Source organism: Pelodiscus sinensis, chromosome 2, assembly GCF_052426305.1.
Source record: "Pelodiscus sinensis isolate ZL-2025 chromosome 2, ASM5242630v1, whole genome shotgun sequence".
Taxonomy (NCBI): domain Eukaryota; kingdom Metazoa; phylum Chordata; order Testudines; family Trionychidae; genus Pelodiscus; species Pelodiscus sinensis.
Genome location: NC_143053.1, coordinates 213,451,210 through 213,477,170, shown reverse-complemented (window position 1 = coordinate 213,477,170; position 25,961 = coordinate 213,451,210). Strand labels below are relative to the sequence as shown.

At 44.7% G+C, this 25,961-nt stretch overlaps 1 protein-coding gene across 2 annotated transcripts in view; it reads right to left on the bottom strand.

Annotated features, from left to right (window-relative positions):
* The window catches only part of SLC25A13 (solute carrier family 25 member 13), a 139,031-nt gene extending 113,291 nt beyond the window's left edge, over positions 1-25,740 (bottom strand). Inside the window, exon 1 of one of the 2 annotated variants that reach the window (XM_089776701.1) lies at positions 25,630-25,740. Coding sequence is in view for 1 of the 2 variants with exons in the window: in XM_075922333.2 (XP_075778448.1) it covers positions 25,630-25,641 (12 nt within the window). In the remaining variant the exon portion in view is untranslated. The remainder of the gene's footprint in view (positions 1-25,629) is intronic. The other variant, XM_075922333.2, reaches the window with a different exon arrangement.
* Between the last annotated feature and the right edge of the window lie 221 nt (positions 25,741-25,961).

Below are 25,961 nucleotides of genomic sequence, written 5' to 3'. Positions count from 1 at the left end.
GATATTTTTATCCTGATGTCTCAGGTGCACATTCATTATTTATCCCCCATAAAAAGCTAGTTTTCTGAAGTCAGGTGTCTGTTGCTGATATGTCCCAATGAAAGTGAATGAATTAGAGCTCACTAATTAAAGACATGAGAGATTGGGTAACTTGACAATATAGGCTTATCAAATCCTCCACAGAAAGCATCTGTGTTTGACAGCCAGAATGGTCAAAACTGAAAAAATTTCAACTTATCTCTCTATGTATAAAAAAGTTTTCCTGCTGAATGAGAGAATGTTTCTGCCAGGCGACAGAATTTCATCACATCGTCAGTGTCAACTGGCTCTCTCAGCAAAGCGAAAGCCACCGGGAGGTGGGAGGGGGAGAAGGGGAGCATAGTAAGCAGAGGGCACAGTCCCCCACTAGTTACTTTAAAGCAGGGCTACTCAACTTTGGCAGCCCCGGAGGCCACAATGATACTCACAGCACATGCTGAGGGCCACAACTTAAGTGTGGTTTCATATACATGTAAATATATGCAAATAGCTTCTTTCATACTGACAGGCATGAATACAAAGATTAAGGCAAGACTACACAACACACAGGCTCCATTTAAGTCAGTTCTACTGATATTAATCAAATGCCATATTTACCCGACTTCTACCCATATGACAGCACTTTTCACAAGCAATGACAGTCCAAAAATTTAAACGCATATCAACAGAAGACCATTATATTGGCTACCTTTTTGTTTTAACTCCCACCCGCGGGCTGCAAACAAACGGGCCTTCCCATGGGCCACATGTTGAGTAGCCCTGCTTTAAAAAAAAAAAAAAAAAGTAATGTGTTCCCCCTCCAACTCCACACAAAATAGCAAACTAATGACAGGCATCCATCCACATCTATCATACTGGCATTCCTCATACTTGTAGAAACTGAGGTTAACTCACCCTCATCCATGTCGAAGTGCTGAAATGCATTTGGTGGCTTACATAACTCACTACATAACTCATTCCCTTTTGCTTTCTAAAAGTTGTACAGCATGGAACACACAGTAATACTTCTGAGGACATGATTAATTTCACTTAGGGAAGTTAAGTGTTGATTAACAGTTGAGTAACCGCATGAATTCTTATCAGTTGGTTGCCTATTCTATAGTTCCTTGGGGAGGGCTGGCAGCCAGTGTGCTCTGGCCTCACTCCCGAGGAGCCTTCTGCCACTCCGCGCTGCTGCCTTTGAAGCATCTGATAAAGAGGCAGCAGAGAAGGGTGGCAGTAGCCCTTGTCTAGGTGAGGTCTGAGCTCCCAGATCCAGTGCCAGGACAGAACTGAGCTGGGCTGCCTGCCTGCCTTGCTCCTAATATACTTTAAATGCAGAACTACAGCAGAGGTAGGTCTCAGACCCATTGCAAGCCAGGACTGAGCCCAGCTGTTGGCCAGCCTGATAAAAAATGTACTGGCAACAGAGGGTGGGAGGGAAATGCACGTGGTCTATAGCATTAACTTATAACTTTTGCTTATCGGTTAATCGACAACACTATTACAACCCTCATCTCACTAGTGTTAAAGATCTCTCTTTCAGTTTTCCAAAAGCACACTTTCATGTCATCATCTGACTTCCTGAAATTACAGAGAAGCACTGTTTCTGACTATCAAAGAACCTGGGCTACAGTTTTGCTACTCAAGGAAGAAAAGAAGAATCTGGATCCAGTGTAACAGCTGCCAGCTAATTCTTCTTCTATGAAGGGAACAGGAAAACAAGTGCCTCATTCTGCTTGACTACATACAAGATGCAATTTTCAACAACTTCATCACACCTTTTACCTGGTCTGCTGATGTTAACAAGAAGCTAGTATTTCTTCTCCATGAGAATGTAGTACGATGGGCATAAACAGGCAAACCTGCTCTGTCAAGAGCTCCTCTGCAAACAGAAAAGCATCACTCAAGTTCAACACCTCACTTTATAACAGGAAATGTTGTTAATGGCAGGACCACCACGTGGAGGAAATAGCCTATCTCCACAAAGCAACAGAAAGCCTGTTGCCCACAAGGAGAGCAGCTTTCCATTAGCAGCCTGTCACTGTGAGGTCAAACTTAAGCTATAGGCTCCGTTGCTACTCTCATCTGGAATTTTGAAACAAAACCATTATAAAATAAACAGCAGAAGTCCAGGTCAACAGATCTACATAATTCCACTAGCGAGCAGAATAGATTATATTCCAAATGTAAAATAATGAGAGACAGACAGACATAGTCCTCTATTTTCCGAGCTCACACAGCATCAGCAATTTTCAGCAGTTTCACTAAATTGACAAGGAATTTTAGAATCTAAATGCAGACTACAAGAATACGATGCAATATGGTAGGGGTAGGGAACTTAAGGCCCAGGGGCTAGATACAGCCCCCAGCTTGCCTGGATCTGGCTCCAAAGGCTCTAGCCCCCTTGCCATGCCATGGTAGGGCTGGAACACACAAAAATTACTAGGCTGGGCCCTGCTAGGCTCTGGTGTGTGGGGGGGGAAATCTTTTTCCTTCTCAGGGGCCAGGTCAGTGAGAGTTTGTTTTTGTTTCTCACTTGTGTGCAGCTTCCAGCTGATTTTTCATCGGTCCTCATCCACAAAAAAGGTGCCCCACCACTGCAATATGGAACTACAAAATCTTGTGCAGCAACAATGCAACACAATGTGACAGCCGTGCAGAAATACTGTCATATGCATTAGGAATGTAAAATCCCAGTTAATTGACTGACTAGTTAAACATCTTATTTAACCGGTTAACTGATTAAGGGGGAGGGGGGGAGCCGCTGGGCTGGAACCGGTCTCCCCTTCCCCGCCACAGGGTGCCCCACAGGTAGGGGCTGCTCCAGGCTGACTAGAAACAATGCAGAAGAATTAAAGGCTGTTCAAAGTATCAAAACCTTTTCTATTACATGACTTAACACTTTCCAAACTCCACTGTGTGAGGGAGCTAGATTTCAACACCGAGTCGCAACAAGATTTGTAGGCATCTCCTCATGCAGAAACAGATGATGACCCTGGGGTGGATAGTAATATAGTACAAGAGGAAATACATTTACAATTAAAAATGAGCCAATCTAAATTTACCAACAAGTCATCCTGATCATAGCATCACTAGAATTTAAGCATTCAAAATACCATAATAGGCATGCAATACCTATTTGCAAATAGAAAGGTCATCTACATCAAACTGTCCTGAGAATAACTGTCAAATCTTTATTCATGTCATCATAGTTGTGAATAAGCAGGAGAACTAAAATGGGCAAGAGAGAAAATTCCTATACATTAATGTCTCAACTAATAATTGTGTGACAGGAATTACGTAGGACTAACTGACAGGTAATGTATTTTGTTTCAGTGTTGTGTTTTCTTTTTTGATTGAGCACAAAAGTTCACTTTTAAAGATCCTATTTATAATCAAATCTGTCTATTCAAGTCTATTCAAAACGCTACACACCTCAGTAGCTCAGAATTGGGGAGGGTGTGTGAGTGGGCATGCATCCATATGTATGCATGAATCCATTTCTATGATCTTAGAAAGAACAAAAGACAACTGTATAATGGAAGCAGACAGCATCACACACAAGTAACAATGTTATTGTGCATTATAAATGGTACGAATAAAAGAAAATCTTAAGTCTTGGAGTCAGAAACCTTTCCTTAGTGCTGACAGAAGAACACTGGTATCCTAATAGAGAACCTAGAAACATATACAAAAGAGGAAGAGACTTGAATATGGATTTTTTATAACCATTTCAAAGCACCATCACTTGAAATTCTTAAAGACTACATTTTCAGTAGGCAGAGATTCACTTGCATATGCAGCTAGGAAAGGTGGGTAATTAGAGGTCTAAAGAACGCATTTGCACCTGCAATCAAAGTAACTCCATGCTGAAATGTAGCTGTGAACGTGTGCGCTTTTGCATGTAGATTGTGGCTCTCATAAGGACTAAATTTGAGCCTAAGCACAAATTTCAGCTGCAAGTGTAAACTGTTTCCCAACCACTCAGGAAACAGGACAACTACAATGTGAGTGGGTCAGGGTGAGGTGTTAAATTGTCTTTTTTACACTTCAGAGCTCAGGTACTATGTCCGTGGTGTCCAACCAGTTCTGAAGCAGTAGCCACCATAGTGGCTACTGCTATAGCATACTAACCACACAACTGGGTATATAGCCACATCGCTACCATCTTGGACACCATGGTACTAAGTGTATTCTTAATGCTTAAATATCAGATTGTCATGTGTGACTAATGTGCATACATGACTTCCACATCACCACGGGGAGTGAGGAAGGCAGGCGAAAAAGTCTGAGCTATCAGGGAGAGTGCTTGGAAATAGCTAGCAGTCTTAAGCAGAGAAATAAACTGTCAGGGACTTCAGAGAACAGCATCACAGGGAGTTACTGATGTATGAAAGGACATGTTCCCACCCTGGTCAGGTATGGGTTAAAGCTCCTTTGGGCATAATCAAGTTGGTGCATATGTGATGAATGGAGAAGGAGAACTCCTTAAAAGGAAGGATCCAAGCCTAATGCAGGATGACAGAACTAAAGAACAGAGCTTCCTAGCCCCACAAAGCAGGGGCCACTCACAAAGACAGCTGCTAAGGAGTCTGAGGCACTTGGACCCTCATTAGAGCCCAGATTGCTCAGCCTGGGCCCCTCAGAGAGGTAGGAATCCAGTCCTGCCACAGAACCTATTTCACTGTTGCCTTGGACTATTCTGTGGGCTGCAGGAGTATTTTGTTTGCTTTTTTTCCACATAGGACCGCAGTCAGGTCCCAACAAATGCTCCAGCAACACTACATCCAAAGATCGATGGTAGGGACGAGGGAGAACCCCAGCATCACCCCTCAGCAACAACATATAACACTAAGGCTATATCTACACTACAAGGTTTTTGTGCAAAAACCAGCGGAGCATCCACACCTCAAGCACGTTTTTGCGCAAGTAAATCGACAGAACAGAGGCCTCCCCACGAGGAATAACTCCTTTTTGTACTACAGCTCTTGTGCAAAAAGGCAGGTGTGGATGCTCCGGAGGGGTTTTTGTGCAAGAAACCCCTATCGGCAAAAGCACAGGGGATGCTCTTGTGTAAGAGCGCCCATGCAGTGTGGATGCTCTCTTGCGCAAAAGCACATTGCTTTTGTGATGCGCTTTGAGATCTGGATGCGCTTTTGCGCAAGAAGTTTTTGCAGAAGATTTCTTCCACAAAAGGCTACTTGCGCAAAAACCCTGCAGTGTAGACAAAGCCTAAGTGGCAACAATCTCTGAGATGACAGGATGCAAGACCAGTGACAATCAAAGCTATGGAAGAGTAAATTATAACTTTCCAGGTTTTGCAAAAAATCAAGACTTGGCAACAGTAAACCTTTGGGGAAAAAATTAAAAATCTATTTAGCAATATTTCTGTTTGTAGCTCTTTTTCTCCTCTGCACATTGAGATTTTTTTTCCCCCAGTAGAAAACACAACCACTTTGTTAAAACAGTAATTTATTTTTAATGCTTGGTTCACAATATTTTTATGCCATCACCTAATCCCTAAGGAAATTGTGATAAACTGAACATTTTGATTTAAAATGGGGAATAAAGAAGCAGGAGAAGAAAAATCCTCTCTAACTTGTTTACACGCCAACACCTTTAGTAGTTAAAAATGAAGAAAGCAGAATTAAACCATTTTTATTTGCTGTTGAGGCACAGTAGCTTCACGTAAAATTTGAGGTATTGGTTTAGTGGACAATGAACGGTTTGAGATTCTAGAGAAATTCAAGTGCAATTGGGTTTGGATTTGTTTCTCTTTTAAAACTCATGAAACAACAGTTCTTCTATTTTCTTCCTTGGTCACACTGACATCATGATTGTGATGTCAAGAAAGTTCTGATCTATGCATTTTCATCCCATACTAGCAAACTGATGCTAGTCAATCTAATTACTCTTTTTAAGCCTAATTTTAAAAATGCAATAAAATTCCAGTAAAAGCTTTCTCCTAATAATTTAATCCAGCTCTTTGATGTAGTAAATATATTGGATTATATGACAACCACCTATGGCTCAAGATATCCACAGACCACAGAGTTCTGACAAGTAAACTCAAACTTGAAACTATTTACCTTTCTTCCTGCATCTTTTATTGGTGACACCCTCACATGGAGTACTCTGCACTCCAGATTTGTAAAGATATAATGAAACTGAGGATCTACATGCATGATGTGTAAAACAGAAAGATTAGGGGGCAGAACAGCACACTTTTCATCTTTTTTTGTTTGTTTTCCTCATTCTCAGTAGATTGTTAGTTTTTTCTTTTACCAAAAAGAAAAAAATACAGCTAATTTAATATTTATTTTCTTAACTGGTCTACCTCACACTGAAAATGAAAATATTAAACCCACACTATTGCAGGTGTGGGCAATAAGTGGCCCACGGGCTGGACACGATTTGCCAGGGTTAGCCCCTAGTGGACTTCTAAATGCCTTATTTACCTAAGTGTCCACAGGCATGGCTACCCGCAGCTTCCATTGGCCAGGATTCACCATTTTTGGCAAACAGGAGTTGGAGGAAGCAGCACAGGCCAGGCCACCTCTTCCAGCAGCTTCCAATGGCTGGAAACAATGAACCATAGCCAACAAGAGCTGCGATCAGCCTCACCTGCAGAGGCTCAGGTAAATAAAGCTTTTGGAGGTCCGCCAGAGGCTAATCCTGGCAAATTGTGTCCGGCCACTTACTGCCCACCCACGCTTTATTAGATTTAATCAGACCAATGCTTTCATGCTTGTTTAAGTTACCTTTTCCTCCAAATTTAAATTATTGTCCAAAGCATGAGCACACCCATCTAATAAACCCAATAGAGAAATGTAAACAGAATTCTAAGTCATGATCACCCACACGTTAACTGAATTCCAAAACATCATCTGTTAGAATGTAAGGTCACAATATGGAAAAGATCAAGAATCACTGCTCTATAGTGTTTGCTTTGTTCACAAACAATCCATATTACGTAACTAAGATATGCAAGCAGCAAAACTTATAAGATTTAATGTTCGTATATTTTTCTTATTTTTGAGATAACATTTGAGCAGCATCAACTTGGGACCAATTCATTATCTTCATAAAGCAGTTTCCATCTAGACTGAAACATAATGGCAAGCTGAATTATAAAAATGAAATGACAAAGAAAAATGCTGATAATGTTGGTGACAAAAACTATGTTAATGTGAAATTACTCAAAATTTTGTTCACCTAGATATGAAAAGATGCGACTAACTGGATTCTAGTCCCAACCCCTCACACATTCTGAATCAAAGAATTCTTACATATGGGAATCTTTGTCCAGTAGCTTTTCACACATCTGAAAATTCTTACTGCATGAGATATTAAAATAAGATATATAAACTTAACACTTGCTAATTACAGAATTAAAGGCTAAAATAATAAAAAGCGTGGCCCAAAGGTTTCAGCAACGATGTAATCAGGTAAGTGCACAAATGGGTCACCTTTCCTAGACTGAATAAAAAAAACACAGTGACATTAATGAAAAGCTTGCAGCTGTGTTTAGTAGTATGTCTTTGGGCTATGCTATATGCCTCCATACTTTAGTTTGGAGTTCTGTTCACAAATGTGACATGTATATTTTGACTTTGGGGGAGAGGGGTCAATCATTTGGGGTCACTATGGGTAGGGTAGTTTAAATGGTTTATTATGATAAAGAATGTGTCAAATATTTTTTTAATAACCATACCATGCCAAAAATGTACTCACTGCATCAAAACTATTACTCTTCAATTAAATATTAATTTAGGGCTCAAACTAGGGTAGGATAGAAAGGGGTCGCTTTTCCTTCTTTTTACTTTGATTCTTTAATGCTGCAGTAGCACCTGGCAATCTTGCACCACTACTTCCCCCATTGTATTTTCCAGCCCATTCACTAAGTATTCCTTTATGGGCTACTAAGGAAAATGAATGTCTTGTAGAGAAAAGAAGCTCTGCTGATTGAATTGGCTAGAATGTTACAACAGGACCAACAGCTAAGAAAAGTCACAGTTTCTTTCTGCTATACATTGGATAGTGACCACTTAGCTCAGAATCATCCTTAATACTGTCTGACCTCAGCCAAATATTCAATCAGTAAACACCATGAAGAAAGTAGTAGAAAAATCTCACAAGCTTATTGAGAAGCTGCCATGAACATAGCAGAGAATCTATGAAATATTCAGTAGAAGTCTCACCTGAAGAAAACAGGAAATCTTTTGCAATGCAATGCAATTGCAATGCAATCTTTATCAGCTATTGTGTATTGACACCAAACAAATCTTTGTGTGACACTTTTGCCCATTCTATCAGATATTGTCAGTCATCACTGGAAACAAATAAAATTATATGACTACGGAAGAAGTTTGGTCACAAATATGAAGAAAGTAGGAAGAATTTTAGACATATTTGCCTTTGCCACTGTTGGCATAGGCAAATATCCGCATATCCGCATCAACTATAGGGGGAGAAAGAAAGGCATTTTCAGATTGGATATTACCCAAGTATTAGAAGTGGGCCATGTCAGCAGTTCTCTTCTTTAATTTGAGTATAGGTGAGCCTCTCTAGTCCAACACTCCAGTACACTCTGGTCTGGCAACATCCATTGCCTGGCATGATTTTAATTAGCCCATGTACACTTAAGGAGTGCCCAAGTTTCCCATGGACCCATAGTTTGTTTACAGCCACCAAACCTGGTTCTCATTGTTCTGTGTTGTAATTTAGCTTTAATTTACCACTAACTGTCTAAGAGTTGGAAGTATTGGTAATGCTGCTAGACAACAGTTACCTCCCGTAGTTCAGTACATTCTCTGAGTCAGCACCAATCAGGTGCTGAGGGTTCCAGACTACAGAAGTTCAACCTGTACTGTTAAGTCAAATCCTCAGCTCCTATCCCAGATGAGCACAGGTGCTCTTTGTGCATCTCTCACCATACAGAGTACACAAAATGCATTTATCAAATAGAGAGACAATTTAAAAAAAAAAAGTCTTAGTTTAAACTGTCAACAATATGAACTCCCTGCTCATCAATGCACCCAACAGAGGAGAGATTCATAATATGAGGGTCTGAACTATCTTCTGCGAGTGACAGGTCATTCTGACGCCATCAGTGAGCAACCTTTTCCCTCACCTCTGCTCCCGGAATCAAGCACCAGGGGACTGGCAGTGCCCAGTAAGATACGTCAACTCCCTTCAAGGCTGCACCAACTGAAGCAGCCGAACAGGACTTTGGAGTACCTCTGAGGGAAAGCCAGGCCTAAGGCGCTGAGAGCATGAACACTAACATTCTGAACATCTGCACAATTTACTGAGAGCAGTATCTGATAGGGTTGACATTTGTTTTGTGGGAGGAACTCCATTCCCCTCCAATTCCCCTTTACACCATTTAAAATGTGGTAAATGATTGAAAATGGCATTGTGGGGTGATGTCAATGACTTCCATGGCAAATATATTGCATTTGCAAACAAGGATGCTATTTTAACTGCACATTATGCTCTCTTTTTTTGGGCATATAACCAATAATAAAAGAGCTAAATCCAAATTAGGCAGTCAGTGATATGTGCAAACCCATTGCTAACAATGGGCAGCTGATTTAAAAAAAAAATCAGTAAGCTCTGTGATACTACTAAGGAAGGAATAGAATCTCTCACTCTCACCTGCATAGGCCAACAAGGAAAAAAATGAGTAAAAAGCTTATGTTGTACCCAGAGTCACCAGATATAACACTCAAACTGCACAGGCAGCAGATCCATGGACAAAGAATGTTACTGTTCTAAGCAGACTCAGACTTCAATATAAGCAAAGCAATCACATGTTGCAGCAGCACAACTTGCTAGAGTGAAAATTCACTGCTACTAGGGTGGGAAGCGTGGAGTCAGGGTTGAGCTGTATAATGGGCTCAGGGCTGAGGTGTGGCAGGTGCAGGAGTGTAATGGCAGGGGACTGGGTGGGCCAGGCATCAGGGTTGAGGTGTATGAGGGGCTCAGAGCAGGGGAGGTAGGGGAGGCAAGGCAGGGTGCTCAGGGTGGATAGAGTATGTGGGGGTGGCGGTCTGGGGCAAGATGACCTTACTCTGGTTAGGGCTGGGCTGCTGCACCCAGGCAGCAGTGGCTGGACGAGGGGCTAGGCCAGGTCACCACAGCCAGATCGTGGCCTCCCCTCCCACCCATACCACAGCAAGACGGGGGAGAGGGGTGCCACTAGACCTTCCTGTGGCTAGACCACAGGGCCTGCCCCAGGATCAGGGCCAGGACAGATCCTGATTGGGGCGTCATTGGCCAGGCTGAGTAAATCTTTGCTGTTTAAATGCAGTCTGGCTTTAAAACTCAGATGTATGCAACCTCTTTGCATTTAAAATGCAGTTGACACAGGTTACAAAAGGAGAAACAATGAATAAAATTATCAACTTTAAGTACTAATCTCGCCCAAAACTGCCAAACCTATGGAACCCAGTGCCACTCTGATCTCCCTGCTGTTGCTTCCTATTTCAAGGGAGAAGGAATCCCTGTCAGTTGCAGCCCAAAGCTTTTGGCCTTATACAGCTACCCAAGACCTTCCCCTCTCAAAGATGAGCAACAAAACTCTTCCAGCCTCTAATATTGCATAGAGTGATACAGACCAATAATCAAGCAGTTTGCAAACATCTAGAACCATGGTGTCTAACCAGTTTTGAAGAAGTAGCCAAACTAGCCACACACAACTGGCCAAATAGCCACATGTGGATAGTGTGTTGGACACCACGGATCCTGAAGATGAATAAGGTGATAAGCAAAAATCATCCTGGATTTGTCAAGAACACAACATGACAAACGCATCTAACAGCTTTCCTTGACAGGATAACAAGCCCTGTGGATAGGGAAGGGAGTAGTAGATGTTGTATATCTTAACTTCAGTAAGGCTTCTGATGCTGTCTACCATGACCTGCTCATAAATAAAGTAGGGTAATATAATCTAAATGGAGCTACTATAAAAAAGGTGCATAATGGATTGGAAAACCATTCCCAGAAAGTAGTTATCTATGGCACGTGGACAAACTAGAAGGCATATCAAGTAGGGATGTCAACATGTAGTTGACTACACAATTAGACAATAAGCCTGGGCTTATTTGTTAATCCTGTCAACTACATGCACCCCCACGCCTCCACTTGCTGCCTCTAAGTCAGCTCCCCAAGAGCACCAGATCCGCCTCTGCCCCTCCCCCTCTCCACACTGCTGCCAACTTGCTCTAGTCAGACCTGGAACCACCCTTGCCAATGGAGCCACTCGAGGGATGTTACTACAGCCCAAAGGCAGCAATATCAACTGGTAAGGAAAGGAAGAAAAGAGAAATGAAGATGTTTGTATACATATACTCCTAACATCCAAGCAGATTATGCACTCATCTTTTCCTTATTGACTATACTGACCTTCTTCAAACCAGCTCAGCCAGGAGCAGAGCCAGCATAAATCGTCTTCAGACTGACATATACACAGAAAACTGAAGAGATGGCACAGCCATTTAATAATGTGGCATATTTAATGAGATCTACTGTGAAGCTGCAACAAGTTGTACAGGAACTTTTGTTATTGTCACTAAAGCCAAATATACTAAATCCCACCCCAATTTTATTTATTTGGTTTTTGATTTCTAAATATTTTAATTCACTTGATTCAACAGTATTGCAATAAAAAAAATCACATTGCACATCAAATCTATATCAAAAGCTACCGAGCTAACTATAAAAAAGTCTAATAATTACACCATATTCACGGTTTCACTCCCTTACCACTATCATCTCTCCTTTACTTTCCCCATACTTCTAAAACCACAAGAACGAGCTGCCGAGTATTAGATTTTCCTCAAATGACTGACATTAGTGGACTTTAGGCAGCAATCTTCTCTGTGTGGTGTTTTAGTCTGTTGCACTAAAATTGATTAGCACTGTTAGAAAAGTGTGTTGCAGATTGTTAGGCTAATCAAGGCAAACCTAACCATCCACTAACCTGAAAGATTCCTACTATTGCAAGTCAGTTAGTTTTATTTATGTTGCAAAATTATCACCAACATGTCAAAAATACTACACCAAACTATATGACAGGGTAGTTTCGATTTGAATTTTTCACAGAATTTCAAATCTAAATTCTTGCTTCCAAACTTAGTTTAAAGTCTACAGATCATACTTGGAGGAGGAAGGAACCATCTGAACAGTTTACCATAGAAATAAAGAGGATCAACAGTTCCAAGTGGAAAAGGAAAAAAGGTTCCAATTTCTTTGTTTCTAAAATGTAACAGCTGATTACTAGTATGAATTAGGGATGTAAGTGACTAGTCGACTACCCGATAAGCAAACGCTTATCAGGTAGTCAAGTAGGAACTCAACTAGTCGCTTCCCCCTCCCCTTGCTGCCTCTATCAGAGAGAGGCAGCAAGGGGGGAGCACGAGCTGGTGCTGGAGGAGCTGTCTTAAAAGCCGGTCCCCCTGCAGTATTGTCTTGGTAGCAAGCAGGGGAGGTGGGGGAGCAGGGAAACAGCACAAGCAGGGATTGAAACAGTCCTCCTTACATTGGTCCTACTGCTGTTCCTTTCCCTTTGGAATATACACCTGCGGCTCTTGTACATTTCAAAGGAAGAGGCACAGAGGGGAACCCCTGCCAGTGGGGATTGCTTTGCTCCCCGCTGGTGCGGATTCCCGCTGCCTCTCTCCTTTGAAATATAGAGGAGCTGCCAGGGCTCTCTACATTTCAAAAGGCAGAGAGGCAGCAGGTTTCCTTGGATAGCTCCTGTACATTTCAAAAGCAGAGGGAACCTGCTTCCTCTCTCCCTTTGAAATACACAAGAGCCAATGAAAGCTCTTCTACATTTCAAAGGGAGAGATACAGTGGGATAGTGACTAATATCAACTAATCAAGTAGTCGATGGAAATTTCACTGACTACTCAATTAGCTGACTAATCAAAATGTAACATCCCTAATCTGAATTTAAGAAACTGCAAGGAACATCATTCAAGTTAGTAGTCACAACATTTAATTTACTTCTGCTTACTTCAAAGTTTATGTAATACAGCAGTTCTCAAACTTTATGGGCTCTGAAGCCCTTTACATGCATAAAAATTTATGCGGAGCCCCAGCGGTCCACTGATTGTGTGTGTTGTATCTATCGATGTTTCCAGTTTGAAATCTCGTGGAGCCCTGGGGCTCCGTGAGCACAGTTTGAGAAACGCGCGCTCACGCCCCCCATTCTCAAATATTTTTCTCTATATATATTTAAAAAAACCCTTTTCCTGTGGGATGACAAAGTGACATCAACATGTCATGCTGCGCCCGGCAGGAAAAGTTTTCATTCTGCTGCCCGTCCGCCCTCAGCCGTGCGGCTTCCCCTCTTTTTCCTCCCCAGCAGCCATGGGGAAGGAAGAGAGAGACAGGAGAACTGATGGATCTTCCCCCATGTCCAGGGTGATCAGCCCCAGCAACACCAAGGAGAAGCGCTCCTCCAGCAAGCAGCTGCTCTGGGGCTGGGCTGGGCGGATCAGTATCAGCCTGCTTGCTCAGCAACTTCATGAGCCAGGGGCTCAAGACCCTCTCCACCCTGTCGCACTGCAGCATCGAGCCTGTGCAGGTCCCACTGTCCTCTTGCTTGCCCCCACCAAAGGCAGCTTGAGAAGCTGCTTCCAGGCACAGCCTCTGCAGAGCTTCAAGCTGGAGCTGCCGCCCGAGGCAGTGGAGTTGGGGCAGGAGGCAGTGGCAGGGCTCATCCCACTGCCAGGGGAGGGGAGGTCCTCCTTCCTCCCCCATGTGGTTGGAGCACTAGTGCTGGTTTCCTGCTTTGGGGGGGCGGAAGGGGAAAGGAGAAAGCCCCGAGCCTCCCTGTGCAGGTAAGAAGCTCTCCCCATCCCAGGCTGCAGGAACAGCAGTGTGCTTCTGACGCTTTTCCCTGCACTCCAATTGACCAGAATCCAGCTAACGGGAGCAGCTCCTTCCCCACTCCCTCACTTACCTCCCGGCTGAGACCCCGTCCCCCACAGCCTGCTCCTATCTCCTCCCTCCTGGCCAGACACTTACCCCCACCCTGCTCCTGCCCTGCAACCCCAGCCCACTCACTCACCTCCCCACTGAGACCCCAAACTCCCATCCCGCTCCTGCCCCTAGCCTACTCCTGCTCCTCATCCCGGCTGGACACCCTACCCGCTTCTGCACCCTACCTCCCATCCAGACCTCATACCCTCAGGCCTTCCTGCACCCCCATTCCTATCCAACACACTGAGCCCCTCATTTTTGGTCCCAACCCAGAGTCTAGGGGGCCCACAAAATCTACTAACACTCCTGCGGAGCTTCTGCTTTTGAAATATTCAAGAGTCCCACTGGGGCTCTTGTTCATTTCAAAGGCTCAGGTACCACAGGGCATATGGGGCCAGTCCCCCGCTGGCCCTGAGCTCCCTGCAGGGCTTATGCTTTTGAACTGTAGCAAGAGCCCAGCAGTTCAAAGGCGAAGACGCCCTTATTGACTAACCAAATAGTCAATGAAAATCCCATTGACTATTTGATTAGTTAGTTAATTAAATTTAACACATGCTAGTTCTCTACCACATGCCAGAACAACATTTTTGGACAAGAACATGACTGAAGTAATGCTATTTACAATATAGTGAAATGAAGAAGTGTATGACATTATTTTAAAATGTTAAATGAATACTGCCCATGCATTCTCTGTAAGTGTTTTAACAAGCTTCCATTTAAACTGTTTTATTATTGTGAAGTTCAGGATGAAGTATTCATAAGGGCAGGTTCATCTCTCTGCAAACAATTGAGATGTACAGCTACTTCCCAGATCAGACTATGCATCAGAAAAATGCATCTTTATTTTTTGACTGCAGACATCTCACCTCCTCGATCACCGGCTCTGAAGACTAACCACTAACCTAGACAAAACAGCATTACAGATTGAACCTCTAAAATCCGGGACTCTCTGGTTCGGGCTGGCAATGGGGAGCGCATCTCCAGCAGGGCTGGTATGGTGGGGAGCACAGCCCTGGCAAGGGCTGGTAGCAAGGAGCACAGCCCCAGCCCGAGCTAGAGGCAGCTGGGCCAGTGGCCAGAAGCGCAGTCCCAGAGGCTAGCGAGGTGGAGAGCGCAGCTCCGGCTAGGTCTGGCATGGTGCAACACACAGCCTTGGTTGGGATTGGCACGGTGGGGGGCACAGCTGGGGTTGGAGGCAGCAGGGCGGGCAGTCAGGAGCACAGTCCTAGCTGGGGCTGGCAGCAGAGAGCGCAGCCCTGGCCAGGGCTGGAGGCAGCAGGACCAGCAGTTATGTATGCAGCATGGGCCAGCGCTGTGGGGAGGGTGCAGCTCCAGCCACAGTTAGAAGCAGCAGGGCTAGTTCCTGTCTGGGGCTGGCATGGTGGAGGACACAGCTCCAGCCAGAGCTGGCAGGGTGGTGGCATACAGGCAGCAGCAAGCGATAGGAAGCACAGCCCCAGCCATGAGCAGAGACCTACACCTGGGCAGGGAGCCTTGATCACTTTGTGGTTCAGGACCATTCATATCCCAAGGGTATTGGACAAGAAACATTCAACCTGTATTACATAATATAGTATGGTCCAGAAACCCTAATCAAGATCAAGATTTGGTGCTGTAAACATATGCACTAGACTTTCCAATGCATAACTCAGCATTGTAAAACCATTCGATATAGTCTCACAAGCAGCAATTACATGTATAAAACCAAATTTAAGTCAAAATAAAGCAGGAAATACATCATCTTCCAGTAATTACAAAGTCAAACTGGCTACCATGAATAAATAAAATAGACATATACCTGAATAAATTTGCCAGAAGATACATTTTTAGCATTCTGGGATGTACGCTTTTCTATGTTAAACATGTTCTTTCTGATGCTGTGTATTGTATTTGCACTTCAAGATATTAAACAGTGCTCCTCTAACTTCCAGGAATGGAAAGCTGCACAGGAATAGGAATTTCCTAATACAGCGGTTCTCAAACTTTTTGGGCACCGGACCCCTTTAGATGCGTAAAAATTTATGCGGAGCCCCAGAGGTCCACTGATTGTGTGTGTTGTACCTATCGATGTTTCCAGTTTGTCAACCTCGCCGAGCCCCTGGAGATGTCTCGCGGAGCCCTAGTGCTCCACAGAGCACAGTTTAAGAAACACTCTCCTAATAGATGCTAAATGTGTTTTTACCTAAGTTATGTCCAATTTTGTTAACAAAACTGCAGATGCTAATGGCAAGTTTCCAAAGAGTTATACAGGAAGTAGCACTACACGTTAGTGTGATCTTAAGACAGTGTTTTTCAAAGTGGTCCTTGGATCCTCTCTGAGAAACCTGCTAACTGGCTGCTCTGGTTTGTTTATTTACCGACTCTGCAGCCACGGAGCCTCGTGACTCCCATTGGCTCCATTTTATTGCAGCCAAAGGGAGCTGCGGGAAGTGGCGTGACCAGGTCACTGTTTCCCATGGCTCCCCTTGCCTGTAAACGGTGAACTGGAGCCAACGGAAGCTGTGAGGCTCAGTGGCTGCAGAGCCAGGAAATAAACAAACCAGAGCAGTCAGTTAGCAAGTTTCTCAGAGTGGATCCACAGAGCACTTTGAGAAACGCTATCTTAAGAGGACTCCAACACAAAAATGAGCAAATTACAAAAGTTACTTAAAAGCCATTCCTCATTCCCATGTTCCTGAATATCTTTTGATAATCTGTGGGTTTACATCTCCCTATTTTAAAAAATATATTTTTTTCTCATTGCTATGTAAAAATATTACAGAGGATAAAAAAAAAAAGGACTACCACATGTCTAAGTCTTTCTAGATTAGGTCAATTTACATCAGCCACCGCAAATAACCACTGAGGTGGCTGTTGGCCACATACTACCTTCCTTCTATTCATTCTGCCTTATGACAACGTACGCAGCTCAGACCAGGACTTAGATATTAATCCTGTAATGAGTACTATGCAAAAGGATCCTCTGCTGAATAGAGCCCCAGAAGGGTAGCTCATGAGTATTTGAGTAGCCCATGGCTTTAATGTAACTACTACTATAAGTAAGTATTATACCCAGCTGTACAAGTTTGCAGGATTAGGCCCCCAACCAACCACATAAAGCAGGGGGTGAGCAAATACCAACCTATAGGCCGGCTCCAGTCCAGAAGGGTTAGCTCCTGGTGGCTCCGCACTGCTATATTTACCTGCCCAGCCTAAGGATGTTAAATATCGGGTAAATGACTAATCGAATAGTCGATGCATTTTTGCATCAAGTATTCTATTAGTTGATAGGGCACCTCCGCCTTTGGCTCCCACATTAGGAAGGCAGGATAAGGGTCCCACTGAAGATAGGGAGGTGGAGTAGGATCTCCAGTGAACTCAAGATAGGGCAGGGATTCGCCTGGGGACCTGGCTCCTGCACAAGGAAAGCAGGATAAGGGACCTTCTGAAGGGCTGTTGCTACACTTCCAAGGCAAAACGCGCCAAAGCCTGGAGTCAGCTAGGGAGTCCCCAGCTGACCCCGGGCTCCAAGCAGTGCTGCCACTTTGAAATGCTGCAAGGAGCCTGATGCCTGGCTCCCCGCAGCATTTCAAAGCAGCGACACTGCACAGAGCCCAGGGTCAGCTGAGGAGTCCCCAACTGATCCCGGGCACCACACAACGTCGCCGCTTTGAAGTTCCCCCCCATTTTCTCCTGCCACCCTTGCTGCCTCTATCTGATAGAGGTAGCAAGGGGAGAGGGGGGAATTAACTATTCAACTAACCTGTCGACTAGCCGATAAGCATTTGCTTATCAGATAGTTGAGTAGTCCTTCACATCCGGCTGCAGGTACTGTTGATCATAGCTTCTGCTGGCTAAAGATCACCATTCCTAGCCAATGGGAGCGGCAGGAAGCGGTATCCAGATCCACACCACTTCCCACCAGTCCCTTTGCCTGGGAACAGCAATCTACAGCCAACGGGAGCTGCAATCGCTGGTACCTGTGGCTACGCAGCTAAATAAAGTGGAAACAGGGCTAATCTTGGCAAACCGCCACAGTGTTATTGCCCACTCCTGACATGAAGGAAAATGACTTGACAAAAAGTGCTGTCAAATACATACAGTGAGCTATATTAAATGATGAGGAACATTTGGGTTTGTTTTCCAAACTCTCAGTCATCTCAGATATTAGTTCCAACAATGATAAAGTAAGAAACTGTCAAAACTGTGACTTAAAATTGACAGTGTCCCATTAGCAGATACTGAATGGTTTCATGAAAAGTCAGGATGCACATAACTGAAAAGTAGTAAGAAGCTCTATTTTTTTTTTTTAGTGTGTATATATGAAGAGATATGGAGAGCAGTTACTGGTTTAGGCCGTGATCCAACAAGTGACTTCACACAGGCACACGGCTGCATCTGTGCAAAGCCCCACTGACTTCAGGAACAGTAGCATTCTCACTTATAGTCACTAATGCAGTGGTGGGCAACAATTTTTAAAAGGGGGCCACTTCACAAATTTCACAAGTGGCCCCGGGTGGCCCCAGAAGGGGGTGGAACCTCAGGCAGAAGGGGCGGGGCCAGAAGACTTCTCATGCTCTCCCGCCCAGAGACCCTGATTGGCCTGGGGGTGGGGGAGCATGTGAAGTCTTGTTCCTCACTCTCAGCACCTAGAGAGAATGTTTTAAAACAGCAAACAGTTCTCTCTGGTGCTGCATGCCCCTGGCAGGGCAGAAGACTTTGTGCACTCCCTCATCCCCAGGTCTTGATTGGCCTGGGGGCGGGGGAGTGGCAGGGTGGCTGCAGGCCAGATCCAGCCCACAGAGGTTGTTTTGCCCACCCCATCACTAAAGGATCAGGGTCTCAGGTCCCAAAACTGCACTGAACCCCCCCCCCCCCAATCTACCCATCAGGTGCTCCTTGCAGGATTTTTTAACATCTGTTGTTCAGAAAATACTCAAACTGTTTTATACAGTTTATGAAGGGAGCACCTGATAAGAAATAATATGATGGTGCCAAAAGGAATTTGTGGGAGCCAACTCCTGGAAGGTCTCTGAACACATTAATGCCATGAAAAAACAAGGGAAATGCAGAGCTTAGATCTCATATATTAGATGGGGGAGGGAGAATTAATGGAAAGCACTGTTATATTAGCTTTAATAGCAAGCAGCCTGAAAATACAGTAAAAAAAATCTGGTAGGTAGTAAAACTACGTTAAAAGACATTAGAAGTCTATACCAAATTTGTTAATATTCTTATGTAACTTGGATAAGACTCTCAAAAATGGTTGATTTTATTTAAATGTATATCAGTAAACAGCATAAGATATTTGTTACTTCGTTACATCTGAGGTCAGTTATTAATTCTGACAAGCCCCAAACCTACAAAGATTTATTTGTGTGCTTAACTTTAAATACATGCAACCGTCCACTAAATATTTGCAGACTTAATTTGTGCAACTATTGACAGAATCAGTTAGTTTAGTGAACAGTTGTTTGACCTATGTCTTTTTTGTTGGCTTACATTAACAACAAACTTAAGTAAATACACACACACTGTACACATATTTAGCATAATGCATGCACCAAAAGTAGAGTATTATGGTAGGAGAAATAACTAACATGACAATTAAGGCTCTTTCTGCAACAACAGGACAGTTTTCCATGCGGATGCTGTAATCTGCCAACATGCTATCAACTAAATTTGGAACCTAAAAACAGCATATTTTTTCCATTTTAAATCCCAGTTTTTAGATGTTTTCTGAAATTTTCACTTTTGTGTTGAAATTATTCAGATTTGGACATTGCTCAAGTGTGATTTGAACCAAAAACATTCAAATACATTTTTAGCTGTTCTGGAGTACAAAATAAGAAAAATACACCTTCCCAATTATAAATAAAATCTTGCAACCATATGCAGAACAGCAGCAATACCAAAATGATAGTTAAAAATCTGACATGGAAACAGCCCTCATTGCAAATTGCCTTAGAACTTTTTAATTAAATGTGTTTTAATTTCACAGAGTTGTGTCTCTTTTAAAATAAGAATTCACTTTATTAACAGTACTCAGCATGTTCACTTCATAGCAATGTCTGGAGGGAAGGCAGATTGAACACACTGAACATAGGTCACGAATTGAGCTGTCCTGTATTTAAAAAAAAAAGTTTGTGATGGGAAATCCTCTAGTTAAATTGTTCCACATTATGCAACTTTTTCTCCAGGAAATGCCACTCAAAAAGTGTAAGAAAATGCTAAGGTTACACAATACTCAGAAGTTAGGAAATGATGTGCAATACCATATATGCCCTGTGCATGCACTAAAATAAAGCCTTTACATAGCACAATCTTCAGAGAATGGGGTGGTTATGTAACTATTATGCCAATTTAGCTACAAACTTTAATGTACAATACACTCCAGCAAATGTTCACTATTACCTAATCCTTTTATACACCTGTAGTGCGAAAACATTTACAGTGTTTTCATAAAAAACACTTTCATGGACTGAGAATACAGGCAGTCCCCGAGTTACGTGGGTCCAACTTACGTAGGATCCCTACTTACGAACGGGGCTTTTCTCGCCGCAGAGGACGCGGGCAGTGGGACCGCCCAGACGCGCTACGGTCCTGCCGCCCGCGTCCTCCACGGTGAGAAAAGCTGTTCCGCGTCTCCCTGGTCTGCTGGGGGGGGACCCCCTAGCAGACCAGGGAGACGCGGAGCAAAGCCGCGGAGGACGCGGGCGGCGGGACCGCGGCGCGTCTCGGCGGTCCCGCCACCTGCGTCTCCCTGGTCTGCTGGGGGGGGGGCACAGCTAGTGTGCTCCCCCCCCACAGCAGACCAGGCTTTTCTCACCGCTGGTCAGTTTCAGCTGCTGATGAAACTGACCAGCAGCTGACTACAGGAAGCCCGAGGCAGAGCTGCTTTGCCCCGGGCTTCCTGGAATCAGCCGCTGATCAGTTTCAGCAGCGGCTGACTTGGGGACACCTGGGGTAGAGCAGCTGGGGTGCTGCCGGGTTGGTCCCCGCAGCGCCGAGGTGCGGCGCGGCGGGACCAACCCAGTAGCACCCCAGCTGCTCTGCCCCAGGCGTGTCCGATTTAGCCGCTGCTGGTCAGTTTCAACAGCGGCTGAATCTGGACACCTGGAACAGAGCAGCTGGGGCACTGCCGGGTTGGTCCCCGCAGCGCCGCACCTCTGCGCTGCGGGGACCAACCCAGCAGCACCCCAGCTGCTCTGTCCCAGGTGTCCCCAAGTCAGCCGCTGCTGAAACTGATCAGCGGCTGATTCCAGGAAGCCCGGGGCAAAGCAGCTCTGCCTCGGGCTTCCTGTAGTCAGCCTCTGGTCAGTTTCAGCAGTGGCTGAATCAGGGACACAATATGTACCAGTTCCGACTTACATACAAATTCAACTTAAGAACAAACCTACAGTCCCATCTTGTACGTAACCCGGGGACTGCCTGTACATACAATAATACACAATTTAAAATATATAAAAATGTGTTGTACTATGTAATATAAACTATATTGTAGTCAAGATTTAAGTTGCACATGGAACTCATACCTTGTCATTTCTTAATGTCTGAGTGTTTAACTATACAGTCTTAACAGACTTTCATCGTGTGTTTCATTTTTGGATGAACTAAATTCTTGAAGTCTTCTTACAATGCTAGCATGAGGAAACATTGAAAATGAGGAACAATTTATAAGTCTGAGGGGTACAATAAAAAAATGAAAGTAAAGCAGTCATGCAGGATACTAGCAAAGAAAAGGAATTAGTAGAAAAAGTTGTTCAACTCACCAGTCCATTGTTTGGCTGAGGTTAAAAAGGCAAACATTACTTAAAATGCATCAGTGAGTAATCAGAACACAAACCAAAGCCCAATCCTAGAAATACATGACTCTTGTATGTGCTTGAAGGACTGGAGTGCAGCTGTTACGGTATAGTACAGAGTATTACTTAAAGCAGTGGTTTTCAAACTATGCATCACAACTCAGTACTGGGTCGTGGAATGTCAGGCACTGGGTCTTGTTGCAGGGTGATCAAGGTGACCACTTGGGGTACGAAGGAAAGCTACCTACCTGTCCTGGCAACACAGACTGCACTGTGCCCCAGAAGCAGCCAGCAACAGGATCAGTTCCTAAAGGGAGAGGGCTCTGTGCACTGCCCCTGCCTCCAATATTAGCTCCACACTCCAATTGATTGGGAACCTGAAACTGACTGCTTCTGAGGTGTAGAATGGTCTGCAGCACCAGAAGAGGCAGAAAGGCTGCCTTAACACACCTGCTGCACACTCACCAGGAGCCACTAAAGCAGGGGTGGGCAATAATTTCTGATGGGATACCACTCTAAGATTTTGGAAAGTGGTTGAGGGCCGCACTCTTCTATGATATTAATGGAGATGCGGGGTCTGGAATAGAGGTTGGGTGCAGGAGGGATACTGGAGTCTGAGAGGGAGTTGGGATGAAGCAGACAGTTGTGACCTAGGGCAGGGGACTGGAGTGCAGGGGTTTGGGATGTGACCTAGGATAGGAGGGGATTGTGATCTGGAACAGGAGAGACTGGGGTGCCAGATCTGGGAGGGAGTATGGCTGTAAGAGGGGGGACAGAGGGTTTGGGCATGTTGAGTGTGGGGGGGAGGCAGAGAGTCAGGGCAGGAAAGGGCTGGGTGCCAGAAGCAGGCTGTGGCCAAGAGACTTACTTGTCAGCTGCCAAACTAGCCTGCCTGCAGAGCTTAAAATGTTTCCCAGACAGCCTGCTTGCCTGGCCATGTGCTTCATGAATAACTGAGCCCAGGAAAGCGGGTGTGTTTCTTCTTAGCTGCCTGCTATTCTAACAAACAGCTCCCAGAAACTGGCCAATGGGAATGTGCTGGGCGTAGAGCAGCTCCTAAAACTTTTCCTGTCTCCTCCAGTTTTAAAACAGAAACAGAGCTCCGCAGCCACATTTCTGCATGGGGCTGCAGGGCAAGCTGGGGACCCTGCCTGGGGCTCCCCACTGCCTCCACAGGCCGTATTTTGCCCAGGCCTGCACTAAAGGTAAACCCCTGACAGCCATGACCCCTCTCAAAGCCAGAGCCCCTTCCTGTACCCCTTAGCCCCACCCCAGAGCCCACACGCTTAGTCAAATTAAGTTGGATCACAGGCATCAACAATTTTCTTAAACTGGGTCATGAGAAAAAGAGTTTGAAAACCACTGGCTTAAAGATTTGCCACCAACTTTGATAGGACCAGGAATCTATTGTATTTGTTTAACTCTGGCCACTTCAGCCTACAAAGGTGAAAACTTCAAAGACTCACAATGCAGCTTAAATATTAAACTCAGCAGCTCACAATTTCAAAATAAGCTGTTACTTCACTTGAATCTCTCAGGACACACATGATATTTCAATCATTATCCTTTTTTTCAGAGGTTATCTAAGGAATGTAAATGCTGCAAGGCAAACACTATGGCTGTCTACAATACACCAATCGGCTACGTCTAGACTGGCATGATTTTCCAGAAATGCTTTTAACGGAAAAGTTTTCCGTTAAAAGCATTTTCGGAACAGAACGTCTAGATTGGCATGGACGCTTTTCCGCAAAAGCACTTTTTTCGGAAAAGCGTCCGTAGCCAATCTAAATGCGCTTTTCCGCAAAAAAGCCCCTATCACCATTTTCGCAATCGGGGCTTTTTTGCAGAAAACAAATCTCAGCTGTCTGCACTGGCCCTTTTGCACAAAAGTTTTGCGCAAAAGAGACTTTTGCCCAAACGGGAGTAGCATAGTATTTCCGCAAAAAGCACGGATTTCTTATGGTAGGAAGTCAGTGCTTTTGCGGAAATTCAAGCGTCCAGTGTAGACAGCTGGCAAATTTTTCCTGAAAAGCAGCTGATTTTCCAGAAAAACTGGCCAGTCTGGACTCAGCCATTATGTTTATGGCCCCAGAAAAGCAGATGAAGAAATTAGGTATCTTTCAGCAACATTTAGTTATTTAAAATTGCACTATATATAGTTTCACCTGTTCACTGTATTTAAATATACTGGACATTTATGGTTTTCCAATGTTTTCACAAAGAGCTATGGTCACTAGCCCTTATGAAATTAAATTGAAAGCAAAACCACATTGTTCAGCAATATATCTACTAGGGATGTAAAATCCTGTTTAATTGGTTAAACAGTTAAATGTAGTGCTGACACCATATTTAACTTTTTAACTGATTAAAGGGGGGCTGGAGGGGTTGCTCCAGCCTGGCGGCTCCCAGCCCCTCCCCACTCCCACAGTTGATGGGGCTGCTTCCAGGTACTAGGAAACCATTTAACTAGCTACCTGTTAACATCCCAAATGTCTACTCAGTTTACCTAGTATAATTACTTCTATGACAATTTAGGATATTTTTAAGATGCTGACCTAGAAAGAATGCTATGTAACCAGAAAGACTCTAGACTAAAAATCTTTGCAGGGAGATAAAAATGAGTCAATTATTCTTTATAGCAATAAACAAGAGCCATTTATGGAGAAGAAAGATGAAGGAGTTTCACAGACTGACTTACATCAAATTAACATGTTTTCATTGGAGATACACCTATGTAAGATATGACCCAAAATTTGAGGCAAGGGGATATACAGAATTATGAAGAATGGCAATATTTCCATGATTTTTGTTTTAGGCTTAATAAAAACCCAACACAGCCACTAACTACAGGGCTTGCAAGCACAGCATCATGCCAGTAAAACAAAATGTGAAAGTCCTACTAAATAGAAAACAAAACTAAATTGACTATCTGGTGTTCATTACACAAACAAAGGTAAAATACAAAAAAAACCCCACAGGGATTATGAAGTTACAGCCTGAGGCTACCTACAGTAGTAATTGCTGGTAGTACTGGGTCAAGAGTCAAGAGTGTTCTTATTCCATGAGATTATTCACATCACTGTAATAAGCATTACAGCATTTACTGAGAGTGTTTGCAAAATTATAGAGGGGTGCTGGAACAATGTCTATAGTGAGAATGGTGATGATGGAAGCCATCCACTGACAGTACATAGGAGTTTATATGTGAGTTTATATTTGGAGAATCTAAGTTTGTAGCATGGAGAAAGACCTCTTTTAAATATATGGGGTTTTTTAAAACCCTAACACTGTTCCTTTAAATTCTTTACCCTTGAGCTTGAGAGACACCCATTGTGAGGCTACTAGTTAAATGTGGTTTGGGAAAGGAATCAGGTGACTAATCAGTGACTAATCAGGTGACTAATCGATGAAGGCACAAGCCAAATCCTTTCAGACTACGTCAGATCGCACCCCATCTACAGAAGTGCTGCGATAGGGGCAACATGCTGCCCTACACGTGCACGGGCAGTGCCATCACTGTACGTGGCGCTTGCCCCACACACACCTTGCTGGGGCGCCCCCCTGCCGCGGGGAGCTCCCCGGCAAGAAGATGCAGGTGGGAAAAGCCCCGGAGCTCCCGCCGCGCAGGAGCCCTTGCAGAGGCCAGCCCAGGCCGGGGAGCAGGCCCTGCAGAGATCAGCCGCAGAGCTCTGCGCCCAGCCAGGGCCCCGCGCGCCACCCGGGGGGGACGCTGCAGAGGCAGCCGGCGGAGACGCAACCCAGCGCAGCAAAGTTCCACCGCGGGCAGGCCCCAGCAGAGGCAACGGCCCGGCGGCTGCTCCCGACTCACCTTGGCAGCCATGCTTGGTCCCGCGCAGCCGGCCCCTTCCTGTCCCAACGCGGCACAGGCCCCGCCCCGCCTGCGCACCAAGCCGGGCGCCGCCGCCAGCCCATTGGCTGGGCCGGGCCCCGGGAGCCAGCCGGCGCGCGCGTGATCCGTTGCTCCGGCAAGGCGCGCACGTGACTCCGGGCTGCGCTGTCCAGCAGCGAGGGGTAGCCGCGCGGAGCGGGGCGCGTGCCGGGGGGGGGGTGACCCTGGGGCAGCCGGGCCGGGCGCGCCTGGGCAGCTGCGTGGCGCTCGGCTGAGGGTGAACGGGAAGCTGGGGCTGCACGTGAATGGCC